The sequence below is a fragment of the Anabrus simplex genome, chromosome 1 (assembly GCF_040414725.1).
Source record: "Anabrus simplex isolate iqAnaSimp1 chromosome 1, ASM4041472v1, whole genome shotgun sequence".
Lineage (NCBI taxonomy): Eukaryota > Metazoa > Arthropoda > Insecta > Orthoptera > Tettigoniidae > Anabrus > Anabrus simplex.
This window is the reverse complement of record NC_090265.1, coordinates 182,103,798-182,128,586: the sequence shown is the minus strand read 5'-3', so window position 1 is coordinate 182,128,586 and position 24,789 is coordinate 182,103,798. Positions and strand designations below refer to the sequence as shown.

Here is a 24,789-nt window from a genome sequence, read left to right as displayed (position 1 = left end):
TCAAAGTGACTGATGACATACGACAGGCAATGGACCAAAGACTGGTGACAGTACTTACTCTCCTCGATTTCAGTAGTGCATTTGACACTATGAACATCCAGACTCTACTAAATAAGATGCAATCTTACTACTTCGATCAACGAACTATTAATTTCTTTTCACCGTACGAATCATAACCCTTGATCAAACCTCTCACTGGCTGACCAGGAAGGAAGGCACGCCGCAGGGTAGTGTTTTAGGCCCGTTGCTCTTTATTTTGTACATAAACGACATTTCATCTAATTTAAAGAATTGTAGCTACCATCTTTATGCGGACGACTTATAAATTTACTGTCACTGTAACACCTCTGATTTGCCATAACTGGCATCAACGCTGACCTTCAGCGACTTAATGCTTACTCCTTGAAAAATTCCCTCCTTCTTAACCCCTCCAAGACACAAGCAATCATTATTGGCTCTCAAAAATTGTTGGCCACACTACGGTACGAAACTATTCCTCCAGTTATACTGAATGGTAGAGTTATTCCATTCAGCCAAACTGTGAGAAATCTTGGAGTGACAATGAACGAAACTTTAAATTGGACTGAATATATTAAGAAAGTGTGTAAAAAAAAATATTTTCGACACTCCATTCGGTTAAAAGAAATAGCGATATTCTACCTTGTAATGTGAGAGTCAAACTCATACAAACGCTAGTGCTTCCCTTCCTCGACTACTGTGACGTCATTCTGGTAGACGTAACAAAAGAGCAGACCTCGAAACTTCAGCGAGCACTTAATTGTTGCCTTAGATTTGTATACAGTCTGAGTTATGATACGCATGTCACCCCATACTATCACACTATTTCATGGCTGAAACCTGACAAATGACGAACGTACCACATACTGATACAGATATACAGACTGCTCTCTGAAGACAGACCACTATACATTTCTTCCCAGCTTAAGTATTCGTCCTTTCACAGCAGTAATACCCGCTTTGGTTCCTCCCTTTCTATTCCTGTTCACTGATCCTCTATGTACAACAATTCCTTTGTTGTGGCGGGTTCTAGACTTTGGAATTCCCTGCCAGTCAGTGTCAGAAATTCCACCTCATTACCTAAATTTAAGACTGCTTGCCGAGACTACCTTCTAAATGCAGCTGACTAACTTGTATGACTGGAAGATCGAATGAATGTGAGTTAGAATAGTGTAATGTATTTTTGTGTAGGTTATTTACTATATAATATTATGTACTCAAACTCTGCTCCCATTGATGTATCACTACAGTGGTTAAGTGTAAGAGAGGGCCAAGAGCCCTAACTTCGCCACCTACAAAGGCATAATAAATAAATAAAATAACATACCGGTACATGTAATACAAACAATATAGACTATCTAGAAGAAGACACAGTAGAGGTTTAGGATTGGATCTAACATTTACAGTATGTTCCTGCAGCAAGTCATTCCACAACGTATGTAATGTTCTGTTTATGTAATATATTTCTTCAAATGAAATAATTATAGTTCAGTAGTGTGTTTCTTGTTATTCCTTAAATACCGCAAACACTACGTCATCCAATACAATACGCTCATGAGAGGTATACAACACCATGTCCATAAAAAATCAGTAAGTAAAGAAACAAATAACATCAATGTAAAACACTGTGATACATAATGTACAAAGAGTTAACTGGTAAATTTTTGTTTTGAAAATGCTATGTATAGGCAAGAAATGAAGGGAGATCAAAGTAAAACATCTTCAAACTTCAAACGTAATGTAGTGTCCTATACCTCCGAGGTACAGAGTTGTTTCCCTATTAGCATAGCTTCTTGGGAGATTACTGCAGAAGATTCTGGCATGACAGGTCGTCTTCAGCAAGAATGTTCTTAACATGTATCTTATCTCCCTCTGCTTCCTTTCCCTCATGACCCGATGATAGGGCGTGCTCAGCTATTGCTGATTTGTCTGGCTGGTTGAGACAAATATTTTGTCACGATGTTGTTTTCCAAGATGTTCGAGCTCTTACCCACGCCAGACGCTACAGCTCTAGGATTATATGGGAAGCTGTGGAAAAACCTAGAAATCCTAACAATTTCAACAGGGACACTGGCTATCAGTTAAGTAATACATGGTTGCCAGCCATTAAGGATTTACGTAAGTAATTCTCTTCCCTGTCCTTTCATTGTTGTTATTTAATTTCGGTGTTTTCCAAATTCGTACATTCCTCATCACCAGATGTTTCATTGCAGGCTTGTGTCAGTGTCATACTTTCACAATGCATGTTCACCTGTTATGCCCCCCCCTCCTCCCAGACAGACTCTAATGGTGCTGTCAGCTTCCACTTGGAATGCTAGTGCTGTACCAGAGTACAGTGAGCCATCTGGTGACTTCTATTACTAATGGCTAATTCAAACTTTCATTATTGGAGAAGTCTTCCTCGTGAACAGTCGAGATTTTCTTCTGAAGACGTGAGCAAAGTTCTCTGCGAAACATAAAGAATTTCACCTTTTTTTCTTGACATGACATAAGCCCAAAATGCCTATATCATGTCAATCACTCACTGATATTACAAGATGACTGTTGTGTCTAGTATATGTCATGTTTGACATTAAGGAAGTTTACTGATGTGATGCATCCTCCTTCAAACAACAAACTGCTTGTATGATTTCTTGGAACATCCCATCACACATTCGCTTGCTGATGATGAGACCTCTCTGAAAGTGACTCATTTGACTCTATGAGTTTATGATACAGTGATGTTACATCCTAAGCAGTTTCTGCAGACCACTTACTAGCTAGCACTAAGAGTTTGACCCAAAACCGGAACCTATTTAATCATATATCACCCATTCAGTATCATGCGTCACAGAGTCTGATTGACTTAAGATAACTATTCCTGGGTGATTGAAAATGTAATACTCTTTATTTCATCATTACTGCAAAATAACCTGACCTGTGAAAAATCAGTTACTTAGCTCTTAATGATCTTCCAATTTTTGTGAGCTGCTGTATGCAATATGAACATTTGAGTAATTATTGTCCACATTCTCATACCTTAGAATTCAAATACATTTTATATTTATGGTCTTTTTCAATTTTCATTTTCTGGAAATATCACTTTTTAAGTGCAGTTTATACTTACTTCTATTTTGATGAAAGCAAATTCGTTAGAGATTTTATTACAAAATGATTTTATCATCATTGACTACACTTGCAATTGCACAGCTTTGTTCGCTATTCCAATGTAAGAAAAAGAAGTAGGCCTGTCTAGTGTTTGGAGATGAAACAGAATTATATAAAAAAGATCAATGAATCTTTGTACAGATACTGTACATCTGCTATGTTGTGAGGTCTGTTGATATTACTCAGGACTCAAATGCTCACTAAATCGGAAGTAATTAAGAATATTATCATTCTCTTTCATCCTCTCATTGACCAAGAATTTTCCCACCAGATGAATTAAGGTTGCCCTGAAACTTCTCTCTCAGTGTGCAATGAAAGTCAAGTGACTGTTGTTCTTGCCTAAGTTGTCGCACTTGTGGAATATGCTGTGGGGTATGCCTAATACTACTGTCATTTCTATTCATTCTTGTTTTTTCTTGTTTGCATTTTTTTCAGAGGATAGCTGCTATAAACCTGTGTATGGGATTTCTTTAGAAGAACACCTTCAGGTAACTGGCAGAAAAATAGCCTTTCCTATTGAGCTGTGTGTATGTGCCTTGCTGGAACTTGGTATGGAAGAAGAGGGCCTCTTTCGTGTGGCTGGAGGTTTGTACAGCCTTTATGGATAATTATCAGCAAATTGCATACGATTCAATAGAGTGACACAGGACTTTCAAAATAGAAATACATTGTGAATAAAATTATAACTTTCTATAAAAACTAGTATATCTAGATTCCCTGTTACATGAGAATGCTTATATTTTACATTTTTATTAATTTTTAACCTTTTTAGAAGAGATATCTTAATATTGGTTTACAAGACCAGTGTTTTTATTAAACTACTAAAACAATATCTTCTTTACAAGGCCTGTTCAAAAATTTTACAAACTCCCCCTCCCCCCTCCCAAATCTTTTCTTTATCCCCCGTCAAAATACTGTACTTCCCACTGAGCAAGTGGCCGCACGGTTTGGGTCGCGTAGCTATCTGTTTGCATTTGGGAGATAGTGGGTTCTATCCCACTGTCCGCAGCCCTAAAAATGGTTTTCCGTGATTTGGTTTCCCATTTTCGCACAGGCCAAATGCTGGGACTGTACTTTAATTAAGGCCACGGTTCACTTCCCATTTCTAGCCCTTCCCTACTCCATCATCGCCATAAGGCCTATCTGTGTTGGTGCGACGTAAAGCAGATTGTAAAAAAGAACAAAAGCTTTACTCCTCTACTTATTCCACATGCAATACTGTTACCAAATCAGGCAAACAAGCATGCATGGATTTTCAATGACTATTAATCTCGCATCATAATCCACAGGACCTACAGTTATTTGTGCATGGAATCAAATTAATGGATGTAATCTATCAATCAGTCCTCATGATCTGCATGTAAGGTGTACGGGCAGGAATTTCACGACTAGATATAATGAGCACGTAAACGCAATTAGGCATAATCATTTCTCGGCAATAGGGCAACATATGCATGAATATAAGCACAATTTTACGGACATAAATAACGATTTAAAAATATTAAATGTAGAACCTAAAGGTCCTTTGCTTAATATAAGTGAAGAATTATATATAACACTAGATCAGTATGCAAATTCTAATTATAACATAAATGAGTTATCTGAAAAAACTAATATTTTGTTCAATAAAATTGTTCCTGTCTTAAAAAACGACTACGTCAAAATAGTCAACAGACGACGTCATACACAAGCTACGGCGCAGACAGCGAACCTCAGTGACTCCGCCCATACACACGTAACAACCTCCCTTACTTATCCCTCCGCCCCTCTCACAACAGACAACACTAGAACCATCAGTACGAGGTACATTACTCGTCAAACGGCCAAGAAACTCGCATTTCAAACATCCAGCAGTAAGTAAATTAATTCAGGCTTTACAAATTCACACAATATTACACTTCCATTGAAATCTAACTCACTTCATTCATTTTGGCTTACAGACTTTACCAGCCTCAAAAAGGGAAAGGAACCACCACATTCTTACGGCATTTGATGGGACGAAACTCCAGAACAGAAGTTAGGCCAGAACTGAATCACACATATAGTGCATAATTTAACACGTATCAAGCTTATATTGATCCATTTCACAATTATAGGAAAGTGCTGTTATTTACAAATGGAACCTATAAAGACCAACATTCGACATATATAAAAAAAGGCAAATTATGGAAATATAACGCAAGAATCAAGGCCAACACGTTTCAGTGTCGCTAATACATTGACTATATTACTAGACATTCAAGTGTTTTTAAAAAACTTCTGTAGTAAATGATAAGCATTCTATTTAATAGACATTTATGTTTTATACAATACATAATCAACATAATATGAAACTTGTAATTTTATGCAAGAAGGAACTGACATTTAATCATTAGACTTAAAAGCCAACCATACACGGCATATTTAAATATTATCAATATCTGATGTTATATAAAGACAAATTGTTACAATATTTTACCACATAACAACGCAAGATCCAAAGCAATAAGTATTTTAGACTTTAAAGTACAATGATTAGACTTTAAAATATATTAGTGTGTTTATGTAAAATATTTTATAGAGGTCAACACGCATTTATATTCTACCTAAAATAATATCACTCCAGCAATATGGTGTAAAGATGTAACATGATATTTTATTATAATTATCACGCAAGTTTTATTTATCAAATTTTACTGATAGTCTATTCACGATTGTACATAAGTATAAAAGGGAATCGATTCAACAGAATAAGGAACAATACCTAACATAGATGCTTAATCAACCCAAGGACGCATTCTGTCAGCCAAAGGGCATGTATATTGTTACCGTGGTTTGGTGGATTAGCAGAGGTGAAAGAAGGTGCTGGGGTGAACGGGTCTCAACTTACGAAATTAAAGTTAAGATAAAATTTAACAAGGTTATATTTTCTTTGCAAAATCAAGAAATAACAAGAATGGCAGGTACCGAGTAGCAAAGCAACCAATCGAGAATGTACAATTACAGTGTTACAGGATTTGGGCTCCGAGAGCCAGACACATAATTCTTGAGCAATGAGCCCAACTTTACTTATACATAAGGTTTAACAAAGGGGCCGAAAACCCCAATCATGCCCAGGAGCACTCGCTCCCTATTACTCAGAAAAGCCTGCTTGAGGCACACAGAAACCAAATTTTAAGAAAGAGCAACACGCTCTCAAAGTTCAAGCCTATCAAAGGCCACACCAAATCTACTTTCAAGCTGTGCTCCAAGTACATGAAAACAGGGGTAAAAATACCCAACCTACTGAGGCCTATTAAGTAAAGAAACAGGTCAATTACATGGCCTCCAAAATACCAACTTGAGAGGAGGCGTCCTTGCACTCCTAATACACTTTATTTAAAACCTACTTGGCACTAGGCTGTTAATGCAAGGGCTAATCCCATCCTAAAGAGGTGACTTATATAAGAAAACGATTTACATTACATTAGAAGGGAAGAAACGGTTGTGAAAATAAGTTCACCTCAAAGCAATATGAGTGGGAGCTCGAGGGGGTTAAGCACTCTCTATCCCAATTTGTAGTTTAAAAAGATAGAATAGATACCAAGTGTCTTTACATTTTAGAGGAAAGTTACATGGTAAAAGGCTTCGGACCTGCCCCGAGAGTTAAACTGCTGAGCTAGCAAGAAAAGAAGTTATTAAAAGGCCATTACCTGGTGGTTGAACTGCTGCCCGAAGAACGAGGCGCTTCCCGCCCCCTGCTACATAATTTACACAATGATAGATGTTACTGAAGTGGCGCGGAGACCCGAAAATCAGCAGTTTATGTACCCTCGTGGAAAGTTTGAGGCGTTTCGTGAATGATAACACCCGCCCACAAGCATTTTATTGGATAATGGCAAAAACTACTACACTAGACGAAGAAGAAACACCTTATTGGTGGAAAATTAATTACAGAAATTCCTTATTGGTCAAATTTAAAACTGGCAGAAAGAAACGGTTAATATTGCCAACTTAAACAATGACTGAAAGAAATTTAACAAAGAACAAACTTATGAACCCAAAATTTCTCCAAAAACACAGTTCATTCACTTCGCACTAGGGTGCATAATTGTAGTCCTTCAGTAGTGCCATCTAGACGAGAATGTCCACACTTCTTACTACAGGCAAAACAAAAATACATCGAAAACAACACAGTTCAGAAAACTTCAAAATTTACAAGAGAAACTTGAGAATTAACACTGTAGTTAAAGTTCAGGCTTCCTCCAGTAGAGGAGTTTCTACAGGCGCAATGTTTGAATTAGCGGAGCGGAGGTGTACCGCCCGGTACATATATAATATTCAAAGTTTTGTAATTTTAAAATTTAATTTTAACACAACGCTTAGAAATTTGTAAGTTTTTAAGATAAGTTTTCACTGAAAATTATGAAACAATATATAATGAAGCTCTTTCAGAGGTATAAGATAGAAATGCAAATGTGATTCTGATATAGCTGAGGATGACCTATGAAGGGTCGAAACCGGTCCTAGATTGTAATACTTTACAAGAAAATAAATGTATTGATTAGGTGGAATTTTTCTTTCCTTTTATGACGACAGATAGGTCTTACGGTGACAATAGGAAAGGCCTAGGAGTTGGAAGGAAGCGGCCATGGCCTTAATTAAGGTACAGCCACAGCATTTGCCTGGTGTGAAAATGGGAAACCTCGGAAAACGATCTTCAGGGCTGCCGACAGTGGGGTTCCATCAACAACTTGTCTCTATCTGGATTAAAGAAGAACTGCCAGAACACTGGACATCAGCCCTCATTCACCCACTGCACAAAAAAGTAGACAAAACCGACTCTAATAACTACAGGGGAATCTCACTCCTAGACATGTCATACAAAATTTTATTTTATGGAATACTTCTTGTCATGCAGAGGCTGCCTTGCGACAAAGTATACTTTTACATTTATTTTTAGAAGATAAAATAGATATACTGTACTTGATAAATGTTGAAGGTAGCCTACTTGTAACAGTGATTTCTTAGAATTATCAGTGAGCCCCTTAAGGCTATGATGGCAATCTCCCGTAACGCTGTAACTGGCAGAGACATCTGTTTCCAGAAATTAGTGGCAAAAGCGGGAATCGTTCCCCTTGCTCCAATCATCAGACCTACTATGTCGATTTCCTCTATCTGGTATTTCTCCCTGTAGTAAGGAATTGTTGGCAAGTAAATATTCCTTTTCTCTAGGTTAACATCTGAGGGCTGCGACTTATGGCTTTCAAAGCGAATTGTGGGGTCGATGATGTAACCTCTCTTCTTATTCTTGAAAGCAGTGATGTCAATCCTTCTGTGGCTTCCGTTGTCCGCTAAACCATGAACCTCTTCAAATACCTGATAACCATGGTCTTTTAGCGTTGCCGCAATTAACGAGTGAATGTTATGGTGACGCATATTCCTTAAAAGTTCACCACAAGGACAAGATCCCAGAACATGCGCAAGAGTTTCAATCTCCTTGAGGCAGCGCCTACAAAGGGAATCGTTCTGAGATCTTCCTGGTACCGATCTAACTGCTGAAATGTTTGCTGTCGTCTTAATTGCTTCACGCCATTCACTACATGATAAGCCTTGATGGTCTCGAATCCAGGAGTTGGCAGGAGTATATTCATTGTACAAACATACACCTCTTCCTTTCTGCTGCAAGTTACACCACTCACTGAATGCCCTTTCTCTCAGTACTCTTCTCACTTTCCTGGCATCTGTTATTTCTAGGCATGGATGCAGCAAATTGTCAGATGGAGGGACATTGAGGGATTGTAGTGAGAGAGTTATTTCTTCTTTCAGATTTCTTGTAGCACGGATGTATTCGTCACCTGAGCTTAATAGTACCTTACAGATGTTAATGTGCTGAAGATGAGCTTCCCAAGTGGTGCAGAAGAGTCCTTAACAGGATAAGTTTACAACTTGAGAAAGAACTAGGAGAATATCAAGGAGGTTTCAGACCATGGTGGAGCTGTCCTGATCAGATCATGAGTCTTAAGTTGATAATGGACTGTAACAGTTGAAGAAACAGAGATATGGTGATAACATTTGTAGATTTTAAGAAAGCTTACGATTGCATCCATAGAGAATCTCTCTTTAAAATTTTAAGACACCTTGGACTACACCCCAAATTAATAAACAGGATAAAATTGACTCTCACTAACACCAAATCAAAAGTGTAGTTTATTGGTGAAACATCAGTCATTTGAAATTAAACCTGGACTATGGCAGGGAAATGGGCTCTCACCACTGTTATTTTATTGTGCTCTAGAAATGGTAATGAGGGAACGGTTTAGGAAATGTCCCCCAAAAATAAAGATTGGCTGAAAAATCTAAACAAATTGCCTGGGTTTTGCCTACGATTCTCACTGACGATTTAGCATTACTAGCAGTGGACATGAAAGAAGCATATTCAGCAGGAACACTTTTTCACCTGAATAAACTATCAAAGACTGACAGACTTCAGAAAATTGAAAGGCGGATCAGAAGAACCTGCATCAACAAAAAATACCAGAAAGATGGACAGTGGCAGATAATACCTAACAAAGTCGTGTACAAAGAGCTAGAACCCATTACAGATACTATGCGTAAGAGGAGACTGGAATTCTTTGGACATATCATGAGGATGCAGGATTCAAGACTTCTGAAACAACTAGTACAACACAATCTCATCTCAAAAAATACCACAGCAGGATGTAAGTGGATCAGATAAGTAAGAGAGGATCTGAAAAGGGGCCTTACAACAGAAGACACCACAAATAAGATAAAATTGAATACAAAACTCAAGAATACAAACCTCCGCTTTACCCTTACATGAGAGAAACCAACAACACGCATATTTTCAACTGAGGAAAGGACACGAAGATCGGAATGTCTGAAGAAGTACTTGGAGGATCGCAAAGCCCGAACAATCCCTTCAAAGAGACCTGAACGATTGACTAAATTGATCCTATGTGGTCATAAAAAAAGGAGAAGAGAAGAAGAAGAAGACGAAGAAAAAGAAGAAAAATAGGAGGTAAATGAATGAATGAATGAATGAATGAATGATTTAATAAATTAATTAATTTAAGTGATGAATATAACTCTGAATGGTCCATATTCATTTTTGTTTTGTTGTATATGTACTCGATTTTTAGGGTTGCTTTTCGGAGGACATGTGCAAAATCATACGTGTGTAAATGCAATTGTTTCAGAATCCAGCTATTCACCGAATTACATGCAGTCTTTTCAGGTTGTTCTTATCACTGTAGTGTTATAAGTGCATACAAACTTTCCAGTAGGTTTCAGTATAAACAGCGAGCGTATGTACTTCAGCAGTCCTACTCGCAACATCAGTACACAGAAAAGTAAACCATCTTAATGACTGGTTCGTTGCTCTTAAAACAAAGAAACAACAATTTAGTCTATAAAACTCTACATATCTGGTAACAAATTTTTGTGCATGACAGGTATGATAGAAGTCTTAAATAAATATACAGCTTTTATATGTACATTACCGACATGTTTAATCTGTTCCCACTTTGTAAGCTGTACACGCTGAATTTATTACCTAATTTCAGGAGAAATATGTGGTAATTGGAGATAAATTATTATTATTAACCCAAAATGATTCAAGACACACACATATCTATATTATTACATGTATTGATATCAGGTTTCTGTGTGTTAAGTTACTGAATGAAAAATTTGTTCATAATGATTACAGGGGCATCAAAGCTGCGCCGAATGAAGATGAGCTTAGATGCTAGATGCCTTACATTGCAGACTGCTCTTGAATATAGAGATCCACATGTAATTGCTGGTGCCCTAAAATCATATCTACGAGAACTTCCAGAACCGCTTATGACACATGCACTCTATGAAGACTGGATGATGGCAGCTAGGTATGTTAAAAACAACAGTGGTCTGAGTATGCCTTTTGAAATGATTTGACCATGCTATATGGTATCTCGTGTAACTTATAATTCAATGTAAATATCTTAGAACACCAGTTTCTGAAATACTTCGTCGCATAAGACCATCAGTCTTGTTGACTGTGTATAGGTATGAGGATGTTATAATGAGCCTCTGGAATTTATACATCTAGGCAGAGTTACAGGTATTTCAGGGAAATACATTCATAATTCTGCTTATAAGTACAGTGGAACTTCGATATCTTGAATCATCTCTGGAGCTAAATTTTATTTCAAGTTATCAAAATTTCAGGATACAAAGAATACTATTTTTGAGCATGTATAGTACATAATTGAGTCATATGTATCTACAGGCTAATACTGAATATATTATTTTTAACAGTATTTAATAATATACAAAGAAACTCTATTTTACAGCATCACCATAATTATAACACTTATTATAGTAACTTTTTAGAAGATAGGATACAGTACATACAGCAGTGAAACAAGAAACATACCTCAGTTAACACATTTGGAAAAAAAATCTGTTAGTCTCTTCTGTTTGTTATTGTTAACCTTTCCTCCCTTCACGTTGAAATTTCTCGTTAATACCACGCAGCCGAGATTCGTAAATGGGGCTTGTCATCCGCGTAAGTTTTAGTTTTTCGGTTCTCATCATATTAGCTCCCAGCATCACTGTAAACCTTTCTTTACTTGTTAACTGTTCCTCACAAACCACAGATGTCATATTGCACAGTTAATGTTGCACAAAATTCGAGTTGCAGAGTATATTTGGCTTCAAGGGAGGCAATGTTTGCTTCGAGAAATCGAGAAATTTGTGTAACCGAATTTCAAGTCATAGAAAAATAAATACATGTAAAGAATAGTACAAACTGCCTGGATATTTAAGTTACTTCAAGTCTGAAAATTTGAGTAATGGAGGTTTGAAATATCGAGGTTAGACTGTAGTTGTAATAGAATAGATTAGGGTACACACAACAAGACAAAATGCACTAGAGAACTGCAAATAAAGAATAAATTGTTTTAAACTAAAAGAAATGCAAAAATCTCCAGCGACACATTCTGCATTTACCAAACAAAATTAAAACTCAGCTATAGGTTGCCCAACAGAGTTCAGTTTCTCTGCCATCTGATAGAGTAAAATGAACATCAAAATTGAGATGCAGGCAGCCTAAATGATGTAAAATCAAAATACTTGAACGTGGTATGTGAGATCATTTGATTATTATGATTATTATTATTATTATTATTATTATTATTATTATTATTATTCACCCAAAAGATAAAAAAAAACACACACACATTCATTATGTCTCTGAAATATAATTAACTGAGTCCAGGTTTATTACCTCACATTCAGCCATTACTTCGATAAGGCTATTTCCCATTTCTCTTTTCTTCAGTTTCCACCAGATGCTTTGCACATATTTACCACTGCTGAGGCGTAACTTGTTTGATTCTCTTCAAAAGATGTGGCCAATGGCAGGCCTGCGGGTTGCAAAAAAATACAAAATTATGATAAAACCTTGTTGAAATGTTTCCACAGGGGACAAGGAAAGAGAACGTGTTAAGTGAGAAAACGTACTATTGAATATACAGTAGAAGTCCGTTACAGCGAGAACTCATAACAGCTAAAAATTTACTCGCTATAGTAGATTGTCGTTATATCCGATTTTTCTTAAAAGTCCGGGGAAAACCCATTCACATTAAAATCAGTATGAAACGGCAATCGGTTTGTTCAAATTTTGTGTTTTTGCGGTTGATATCAACACTACGGCTTACTATTTTGTTATTTTACAAACTTCAGTACGACGTGAAAGTATATTTAATTTCTTTCTGAAGAAATGTCCGACTCATTGGCTGAATGGTCAGCGTACTGGCCTTCGGTTCAGAGGGTCCCGGGTTCGATTCCTGGCCAGGTCGGGGATTTTAACCTTCATTGGTTAATTCCAATGGCTCAGGGGCTGGGTGTTTGTGCTGTCCCCAACATCCCTGCAACCCACACACCACACACAACACTATCCTCCACCACAATAACACGCAGTTACCTACACATGGCAGATGCCGCCCACCCTCATCGGAGGGTCTGCCTTACAAGGGCTGCACTTGGCTAGAATTAGCCACATGAAATTATTATTATTCTGAAGAAATAATAGAATCTCTCCAGAGGCTTCTGTGGCAAACATTTCAGTTTCCTTATTCAAACAGAGTCACCTAGCCTAACCATATATGTATCATGAAAACATATTTCAAGCACCTGTAGAGAAATTATAATGTCCTTGTTATAAATTTACATGGGAATAGCCCTTCCAAAATTTAACCAGATGCAAGAAAATATAAACTATCCTCTGAAATCAGTGATGCACTCTTCTATATCTTGAGGTGTATCACATTCTTATTTAATTTCAGTATATAACGTTAAAATTAAGTGATCGTTTACTTCAGCCTTTATTTCTAACGAGTTAACGATGTTATTTACGCATGTGTTATGGAAATGTGTCATCCTGTTTCATTTCGAACTTTCTTTAGAGAACAGCAGTCAACGGGTATTACTAATTGGCTCTGACTCTGCCTTCAAATGTCGACGAGAGCACTCACAAGTGCACATAGAGAGAAAACTATACTGAAGACGATAACATTTTGTGGTGAATGTCTGTTTTCTTACTCAAATAGCGTCCGTCACCTAAGCTAACTTAACCGTATTATACATATAGTGGAACCACAATTATCCATTCCCGGAAACTATTGTTGTTAAAATATCATGAAAATGCTCAAAGGTTCTTCTGTTGGACATTGTCAGTGGTTGAATCAAGGACGGCACACGAAGATGTGGTTAAATAACTGGCACGTTCTTAATTTGTAACCAGTAGATATTCACATTTCAATGCAATTAATGTAAATGTAATTTAAACATTGCACAATATAGTAATGAAAAAGTGGATCATTATAAGTTTAAATATTGTGATCACAATTCAATACAGATCAAAACCTTGAAGTTTTTATCCTATGATCCTAATTATATCGTGTTGTAAAAATCCCGCATTTAACGTTCCTCGAAAAACTATTTCCCGGATCAACCGTCCAGCAATTTCAGTCCCATCAACGCTAAATCCTCGATCAAGCATTTTTCAAGAAAAAGTTTTGCACGAAAGGATGGCTACAACACAGCTATGGATTTTAATGTTAACGTCCCGTCATTGCGATAATTAGAGCAAGTACTGTACTGGGAAAGTGATTGGCGGTGAACTTTGTAAGGGACCATTTTAGCATCACATTCAGCTGGTATTGTTTAGGGAATCGTTGGAAATCATAAAGCAGAGCGGCCACAACAATTGGAAGGAGACGGAGCGTATTTCAACAGCTCTACTTGAAGAAGAAATGAGTTTCGTCCAATGTTTGTACTTGTAAAACATTACGTTATGTACAGGATTAGATGTTTATTTTTGAATTTTTTCTATTGTATTGCCGAACAGGTTTTTGGCACTTCCCACAGGGCACTATATAACATAGTCACAGAGCTTTAAGACAGGAATCGAAATTGCTCTTTCCTAATTCAAATCTAGTATTTTAATATGATCGGTTCCAATTGCGTTCTCGAGACCAGAAGAGATATTGCACTTTACATATTTAAAGCCATTACTCTTTTGGTCCTAATATAAGAGAGAGACTTTTACATTTACATTTTTATGTTAAAATGCCTTAAAAAACATAATTTGTTTTATTTGCGCAGCGTATCATTGAAAAAGATTCCAGCTGATCTTTAGGTCACTAATAAACCGAAATTTCTGGAGTTTTGATGGGTTTCCAATCTGCTTGTGATTAGTGACAGGCAGAATTGAATATTTAATGTATTGGAGAACTTTTGAGATACATTCAAAACCATATTCTCAAGTTCAAAATAAATTTTAAAAGTCATAGGCCTAATTTACGCCGCAGTAGATTTCCAGAAACTTAATACAGACAGTATACCGGTGACCAAATTACAATGGAAGATTTAAAAAAAAAAAAAAAAAAAAATTGCCATCATGTTGGGTGCTTTTGTATCTGATATTCTTCGATTAAATTAGAGAATTAAAAACTACTTGCAAGCGATTGTTGTTCGGCTTGGCGATATTTATTAGATATTTTGATGAGCTTGGCTGATCAGAGTTGCTGACATGAAAGATATTTTCGGGTAAAAGTGACTGTAACGTATCGAGATTTGTAACTCATGTAATTAATGTTTGAAGCCGGCCGCACAGTCTAGCTTGCTTGCTTTTCACCCATATGCCCTGGTTTCGATTACTGGCCACGTCAGGCATTTTTACCTGGATATGAGTGCTGGTTCCAGGTTAATTGAGGAGCTATCTAATGATGAGTTGGCGATCCCAGTTTAGAGAGCCAGGAATAACGGCTGAGAGAATTTGTCACACTTACCATATGTTACCTCATAATCTACAGATCTTCGGGCTGAGCAGCGGTCGCTTGGTGGGCCAAGGTCCATTAGGGCTTTAGTTTGGTTTGTTTTAGGGTGTTTGTTAGATTATAATTATATGCTTTTAATTGTTGTGATGCTTAGCCAAATTGTTGATGATTTTAATTCTTTCCTGAATTTTCCGTTTTCCCGTATCTTACGTTTCTTCCCCGTGGTCCACCCAATAACGGTGAATCGAGGTTCCACTGTGTCGTGAAAACATATTTCAAGCGCCAGTAGAGAAAATAATGATAACCCCCTTGCTATGAATTTGCATGGGAATATTGTATTAAAATTAAGCGATCGTTTACTTTAGCCTTTATTTCTAAGGAGTTAACTACTAGCAACCACGTTATTTACGTATTTATTATGAAAATATGTTCATCTCTTTCATTTCTAATTTTTTTTATGAAACAGCAGTCAACGGGTATTATAATCTACTCCGATATCACTTTTGAATATTGACGAGAGAGTTCGTGAATGCACATAGCGAGAAAATGATATCGAAGATTATCAATCGCATTGTGTGACAAACGTTTGTTTTCTTATTCAAACAGTGTCAAATAACCTAACTTAACCGTATGTGTAGCATGAAAGCATATCAAGGGCCATTAGAGAAATGATAATCTTCTCACTATAAGTTTACATTGGAATAGCCTCTCCGAAATTTAACCAAACGCGAGAAAATTAATCGATCGTTTACTTTATCCTTTATTGATAACGAGTTACCAACTGCTATTGACCACGTTATTTACGTATTTATTATGAAAACGTGTTCTCTTTCATTTCTAATTTTCTTTAGGGAACAGCAGTTGACAGGTATTACTAATAGACATTGCCTTCGAATGTCAACGAGAGAGCTCGCAAGTGAACATAGCGAGAAATTGATACTGAAGATGATTGATCATATTTTTTTGGTGAATGTTTCAGTTTTCTTATTCAAATAGTGTCGCTTAACTTAACCGTACTATATTTATAATGAAAACATATTTCTAGCACAGCAGATAAATGATATTCTCGCTGTAAATTTACTTGATAATAGTCTTTCCAAAATTTAACCAGATGCAAGAAAATATAAACTAACCTCTAAAAGCAATGATGCATTCTGCCATATTGTTATATCCCAGTAGGATGCGCGTATGTTGACCACAGCATTTATATAGACTGTTTTATTCTTAGTTCTTCCATCGTTTGAGGTTGATTATTCAGATGTATCATGTGACAATTTCAACACAATTTTTTTTTTTTGAAGTAATTTGCTCATGCTTAATTATAAATGTAATTCTTGTATGGTCATGAAAAACATATCTTGAAGTGTATCCCATTCTTTATTTCAGTATATAGCATTAAAATTAAGCAATTGTTTACTTTAGCCTGTATTTCTAACTAGTTAACAACAACTGTTATCGAACACGTTATTTACACGTTTATTACGAAAACATGTTCTCCTCTTTCATTTCAATTTTACTTTAAGGAACAGGAGTCAGCGGATATTGCGAATTGACTCTGACATTGCATTCAAATATCAACAAGAAAGCTTGCTAGTGGACATAGCAAGAAAACGATACTGAAGACGATTGATCGCATGCAGTATAATGGCTGGGGTGCATAAATATAGGTAACAGAAAAAATCGTGCACTGCTCAATCGCTCGTAATAACGGGTGTGTTGATGATAGTGCTCTCGCTGTAACTGAAGGATAATACACAGTTTAATATAGGAATTTTCAAAGGACAGGCAAAAACTGTCGTAGCAGAGTTCTCGTTATATGCCATACTCACTATAGTGGACTTCTACTGTACGAATAAAAACTATACAACAAGGATATATAAACAGTTGATATGTTTTTCTGACATACGTGCATTTTATGTCGTGTATATACGGGTACAGTGAAAGATATAGGCTGTCAGCATTTCTAAAGATGAGATGAGTGTATTAAAAGGCGTGGAGAAGACAAGAGAACAAACACGAAAACCTTTTTCACAGGGACTTATTAAATAACAGTGTATTAAAGGCTGTGAAAAATACCAGACAACAAATGTGAAAACATTTGCTCTGGGCCCACGAAAGTATTAACATATTATTACATGATCACACTCTTTCTGAAAGAAATGTTTGGTGAAGCCTTATATTTCAGACCAGGGAGTTTTTAAATATTGTTTTCTGGTCACACTCTTTGATCATGAATTATTTGGAGATTAAGCTCCCATTGTTTGTGGGAGTTAGTGTCTCTTAAAAATATGTTTTTCTTTCTCAAATCGCTCATTTTCATCTATAGATACAGATTTGGATATCCTGCATGCAGCCAATAAAGGAACTTGATTAAACTTTCTGGGAAATATTTACATAAATCTCGATCAAAAATGGAATCCCATTCTCAATCTCAACGAAATTCAGGAAAAGACTAACATTCTTGTTGATATAATAAGTGAAAGACATCTTAATCAGCAGGTTTGCTGTAGCACACAATACATGTGCAGCTCTTCGTCCTTCAGCTCATTCCCCTTTTCCTCATCTGCCACTTTCCCTTGTGAACATTATCTCTGAGCAGTCCCCAGTCAGTGCTAAGGTCAACATCAACTCATCCTGAGACGGAGTACATGTTTCAGCATTTTATGTATTAACTCTGTTTCTTCAAATTTTTTCTCGTTCACGCACTTAGTATTTTTGAGTTCCCTTTAGATACCTGCTCAACATTTCATTCTTCATTGAAGAAAAACTGAACTTAAATTTCACTCTGTTCTGACATTGATGACTGATAATTGGCAATCCATATAACTGGAGTTTGGGTAATTAGAGTTCTACTGTATTTAAATTCTGTATAAATGTGTGCGACCAGTGACACTACCACTCATCATATATTGGCCCTCAAATAGGATGAAGTTGGTCACACTTGCTCTAAAACAACAGTTTCTCTCACGCACAAGGACAGAGCACCAGCGGGCCATTATTGCTCTGCAGACTCAATATCCCTTTACCGAGCTCGATAGCTGCAGTCGCTTAAGTGCGGCCAGTATCCAGTATTCGGGAGATAGTAGGTTCGAACCCCACTGTCGGCAGTCCTGAAAATGGTTTTCCGTAGTTTCCCATTTTCACTCCAGGCAAATGCTGGAGCTGTACCTTAATTAAGGCCACGGCCCCTTCCTTCCCACTCCTAGCCCTTTCCTGTCTCATCGTTGCCATAAGACCTATCTGTGTCAGTGCGACGTAAAGCAACTAGCAGAAAATAATATCCCTTTTATATGTATTTTATTTGATCAGTTTAACCTTTTAAGTGCTGAGTTACCAGTTGACTGTTCGGTACCTCAGTGCTGAGTTTTTTAATTCGTATATAAATTTTTTTGTAGAAGCCTCAATTTTAACTTATCAGTGGGGTGATTAGCTTAAAATGTTTATAAATGTTGGTGATTTATAAATCTAATGCAAATGGAAAATCCTACACTTACGTTCAATATTATTTTGAGAGAAAACAAAATTACACTTATGTGCCCATGCGTGCATTATCTTTATACAAAGTAAAGAGCCCAAAATAACATTATTTCCTAAAATCTGTAGGCAACTAAAACATGTAACTTCTTACAAGTATATAAGTTGATATTTTAAAATACTTTCCAAACCTGGAATGTGGTGATAGTTAAATGTTTTCTACTGGTTTTTGGTGATGCCGATTTGTTCAACTATCTGCACCAAATCCACCGGCACAAAAGTTTCTAAAACGTCAATGATTTTCGGGTTGTTACCAAACACTACTTGGCCCTCAGAGCCTGTCACAGTTACTGGAAACTCTGGTGAGGAAAAGTAATCCATCCGCCATGAAAATAATGATAAAATAGCTTTTGTACTCACCGTGTTTTTCTTCTTTCGTTTAGAAGGAGGTTCTGTTTCTCTCCCACATACAATATTTTCGGCACTCTCTCTATCACTCTCACTTTCAAAATCGCTTAACAATTCATTAAAATGATCATCTCCATCATCACTTTCCGTTGTGGTTAATTACTGAAAGTTTCTGTGGTCCGAAATGACATCGCTGCATGAGAAACTAGACTGTTGTTCCACCATGTTTATTTACATCACAGATGAACTCCACAGACGTCTACAAAAAGCTCTGTAAGTTACTTCCCGAAGCTATAATCTCTGATCAGTTAGTTCTACATAATGCCCAACAGAAGGCAGAACATGTCAGAGATCAAATTCGCACTCGAAAGTGAACCGGGAAACTAAAAAAAATTAAAATTCTCGTGGACCGTCTATAGACGGGCGTAGCAGTGGTGGACCGGACGCATCAGCCCGTCTATAGGCGGGCGTAGCACTCATCGGGTTAACCTAATAACTGGAACCCCATTTGAACTTCATCGTAATTCAACCTAGCTGATGTACCCGTGCTTCGCTATGGAATTCTACATTATATACAGAATTCTAGATGAAATATTGTACACATTGTGAGTAAGATTTTATTAAATTTCATAATTCTTAGCATTACCCCAGAAACACAACGGTGAAGACGCCATATATTGTTTCTCATGTGAAGACCAGGTTAGCAAATTTTCTTTGTAATGGCAGGCCCTCTTGCCTACTGCCACTCACAGTTGAGTTGGGGAGTTTTCATTATGATGGCAGGCCCCCTTCCTACTGCCAGTTACAATCGAGTTATGCAGTTTTTGTTATAATGGCAGGCACTCGCTCTCCACCTGCCTATCTACATCCTCAGAAAGACTCACTCTGTGGTTTTCCCAAATTTTTAAAGGATGTGCCAATGGACGGAAAACAAACATGACAGCAATATGAACACAATAAAGTGTTTTTTGCTTCTCTGTGTAAGTACAGATTCAAAGGAAATATGGTTAATAATTAATATGAATGTTTTATTATTGAAACATACCATATTTTCTTGCATAATTAACGCCCTTGCATAGTTTACGCATCCCAATATTTTTGGGTCCAAAGTGGAGAAAAAGAAATGTTCACGTATTTGACGCACCCACTTCTTTGAACATCCATCATACAGCTCCAGATGCATTTCAAAATAAAGATGACAGCTACTCAAGTAACAGCCTTCCTATTGTGAAACCGAGCATTCAGAATACTGGGCAGTGTGCTGTTATCAGCCGGTAGGAAATACCACTGCACTAGTTCAATGAGAGAATCAGTGCAGAAGCGACTAGTGACGCTCTATTCCAGTCTGGTACAAACATATTTTAGGAATGTTACGGGGACGGGACATGCGTTTTCTGTGATCTCAAAATTGTTTGTTATTCCACAGTGAGCAAGTATTTGAGTAATACTGCTTCATATAAACTCACGGTGATCAGTTACGCCGAAACATACAGAAATACGGCAGCGGGCCGCAAGTATTGTGCCTGAATGCAACTTGCGCTACCGCAGTAACAGAGAAGTGTACTTCAAGCGACCAACAAGTCTCGTAAAACATTTCGCGGACCAAAAACCGGCAAGTTTCGCCAAGAAGAGGAGGGTCTGCTTAAATATATGATTTAGTTACACAACATTGGATATGCTGTTTCTCACAAAATGCTGTATTTTAAAGGACGAGAAATCGCTGCTGCACATGGAATCAGTGTGTCAGATATGAAGATTAGCCACAGCTGGATGATTAATTTTATGAAGAGAAATTGACTTTCTCTCTGACTAAGAACAATGTTATGCCAAAAAAATGCCAAATTATTTCAACCAAAAAGTAATTGATTTTCATCGCTTTGTGATTGAGAAGCGTAAAGTGAAGGAATATTTGATCTCCCAAATAGGAACCGCAGGTCAAACGCCACTCAGTTTCCATATGCCACAAAGTTGAACAGTCAATAAGAAAGGGATATAATGTGTTATCGTACGCACTACCGGAAGCGAAAAACAACAATGTACTGCAATGCTTGCTGTAACACCTGATGGCAGAAAGCTTGCACCTAACGTTTTTCTAAAATGAAAAACATTGCCTATAGTTAAATTTCCATGAGGGATCCATGTTCGTGTCCAAGAAAATGGGTGGATAGGCACATCACTTATACAAGATTGGATATGAACGGTTTAGGGTAATCTAGCAAGGTCCCTCCATCGATGCCCAGCCCTTCTCGTATTGGACAGGTTTTTTTATTTTTTTTTATTTTTTAAAATAAAACTCACTGAAAACGCATAAATAACCCAAAAAAAACTTCACACACAGATACACGTGCTCTTATGACAGAATCAGTAGTTCTTATATGACAGAATCAGTAGTTCTCAGGTCAATCCGCTAGAGAGAGCTCTAATAGCTGTCCCTCGATATCTCGCTGAATGTCGCATATTGTCTCTACTGTATTTGCTTCATCCCCTCGTCATATGAAAGTTCGATAAGCCACCATATTTTAAGGGCGTCGGGCACTTTCCATGCCAGTACAAAGCATTTAAAAATGCAAACAGTACAGAAATCAAAAAAAATAATGCATTTGCACAGTGGAACCAGCATAATTTATCCTCGTCTTTGAATTGTGTGATTTTTTTCTTTCATTGCGTGAGGTTATGTTTGTCAGTGATTTATCCAAGTGCATTATTTAAACATTGTAAATGCACTTTGTTGGATACCTTTCGGAAATATGTTTTTTCATGGCATTAAAGGTTTAAAATGTGAATCAAGGTGATTGCATGTATTAATGGGTCTTAGAATACTTTGTGACATGGCAAGTGTTCACATTTCTGACGTACGAGAGAAGTGCCATGGCGGGAAATCGTACAAGGATAGAGTCGTAAGGAAGTTTGATTTTAAGGGCATCGGGTACTTTCTGTGTAAATACAAGGCATCTAAAATGCATACAGTATAGTAATCCAATGAATAAAGCACTTGCACATGGGAGCCAGCATAGATTTCTCCCTGTCTTTGAATCGTGTTTTATTTTTTTGCCTTTCTTTCGTTGCGTGAGGTTATGTTTGCCAGTGAGATATCCAAGTACATTATTTGAATACTGTAAATGCACCTTCTTCGATACATTTTGGAAATAGTTCTTTTTTCATGGCATTTGAAAGGTATAAACTGTGAATCAAAGTTAACTGCATGCAGTAACGGGCCTTAGAATATTTTGTAACGTGGCAAGGGTTGGTACTTCTGAATTGCGAATTGGCAGTTAATTCAAAATCACGCAGTTCAAAGTCCGATTTTTGAGTCCCAATGACTTCGAATTAATGCGTTTTTACTATGTATATTTAAAAATCCTTTAGTTGTGATATGTCTTGAATGCAATTCAGCTGTGGTGAAATTAACTCCAATATTGACTCTTTTACAACAGAATTTCATATTAAATGCTTTGTGGTGTACAGCTACCTTCTAAAAGCCTGAAGTCAATGCTGACTTGTCCCATGACCATGAAAGCAAGTGTAATACTGTACATTAGAAATGCTTCTCTTTGTAACATTTGGAAAGTCATGCTTGTTGACAGTCCTCATAGAGACATAATTGTAAAACTGACAGATCTCTTGAATATATCTTCTAAGAAGTCTTGAAAGTTGGATTTTAGATTATAACCTGAACATATCATTCGCTGTAAAACTGCAGAGTTTGATCATATTGTTTTTCAGTATTTTAATGCAAGATTGTGTAGTGTACTGCAATCTGAATATCAACATAATTCACTCAAGCATGCGTGCGCTGCACACGCACAAGCACCTTTATTATGTTCTATCATAATTTTGTAACTTTAAGCCCACTCCCATAAATTGATCCGCAACTGGCGTGTAATGGCATTAGTAGAGGAATAAGCTTGGAGTGGAGCTTTTAAAGGTAGGATAGATCACAATATGAGGATAAAGTTGGAATTCAAGAGGACAAATTAGTTCAAATATTTATTATAAGAAGAGGAGTTAGAGATTGGATCAATTTATCGTGGGAAATGTTTGATAGATTTCCAAGTTCTTTGAAGTCATTGAAGAAAAGACTAGGTAAAATGATAGGGAATGTGACCAAAATGCTGATCAGTGATCACAGATATGTATTGTACAACTTTTAGGAGTAGGTAGAGGATCATATATATCAGTCCCCAATATCAAATACAACATAATTTCTGTCAGCTAGGTGGTAATACCCGGATGTACATAGGTGCCCTCAAAATGAGGCGCTCTTTATAAAACATCGCTGACTATACAGACTACCTGTTTAACCTTTTTAGACCATTGGCTGAAGAGTATGTTTCCTATTGTAACGTATCACTTTGCTGTATGGGATTGAAAACTTATTTTGACGTAAAGCCCCTAGCAAAAAAAAAAAAAAAAAAATTATTTGTAAGCTGAAAGAGACATGAACGTAGTGGGAATGATTACTAATACATTGTGTCATCATCACAGGCATTCCCTCATGGCAAGCATAACGATTATCTTCAGAGTGTATCATTGTTTCAGATAATGGGTTCTTGATGGCTGAAGAGATCAGTTCTAGAAACACAAGCTTTGCTGCAATGTTTGCACCTCAAATCTACCAAAATTCCTAGTGTTGGAGAACCTTGGTCATTTCTTGTCTAATTGCTTTATTCTTTTGTACGTTCTTATTTATGTGACTCGTTCCTACATCTCTGTTGCTCAGAATGTTTTGGGCCCTTGTGGACAATACAGCTGAGAACAATGATAGGAGGACACTTGCATCATCCATCCCATCCTGTCCGTCCATCTACCTACCCTCATTCTGTCTCCGATTTCCTTCCTGATGTCCTCATTTCTTACTGTCCGTTCTTGTTTTTCCTTTCATATTTCTTAATATCTTCATTTTACTGGCCTGGATTTTATTCTCCTGTCTTTTGTCACTGTCCAGGTTTCTGCTACATATGTCAATATTGGACAGAAGTACATCTTATACATCACTTCATTGGTACCTCCTTCCTCCACACCAGGTTTTCTCACACTCTGGTAGAATGCATTTCCCTGTTGAATCTTTTTACTGATCTCCATGTCCAGCCCTGCATCCTGCATCAGTTTGCCTTCCAAGTACTTGAAGCTGTCCATAATTTCAAGGTTTTGCCCCATTATTTTTGTAACTCCTTTCCCCTCCCTTTCTCCTGTCTTACTCTTTTCTATGCTGATTTTCATTGTATAAATTTCAATAATCTCACTCAACATATCGCGTTGCCTTGTACTTTCTTTTGCAGTGAGGAGATAAAAGGTATCTTTGAAATATGTTACGTAGGTATATGTATGAACAGGCTTTGATGGTTGGGTCATACGAAGCAAATGGAGTGGACAGGTTACCGGAGAGAATAATAGATTTGGCCATAGAGGGAAATGATGACAATGATTATTAGGTTCT

At 37.0% G+C, this 24,789-nt stretch overlaps 1 protein-coding gene across 1 annotated transcript in view; it reads left to right on the top strand.

The window, feature by feature from the left end:
* Positions 1-24,789, top strand: part of LOC136885432 (rho GTPase-activating protein 44) — a 382,026-nt gene that overhangs the window by 104,853 nt on the left and 252,384 nt on the right. The window contains exons 8-9 of the mRNA XM_067157983.2: positions 3,601-3,750; positions 10,856-11,033. Of these exons, the coding sequence (XP_067014084.2) occupies positions 3,601-3,750; positions 10,856-11,033 (328 nt within the window). The remainder of the gene's footprint in view (positions 1-3,600; positions 3,751-10,855; positions 11,034-24,789) is intronic.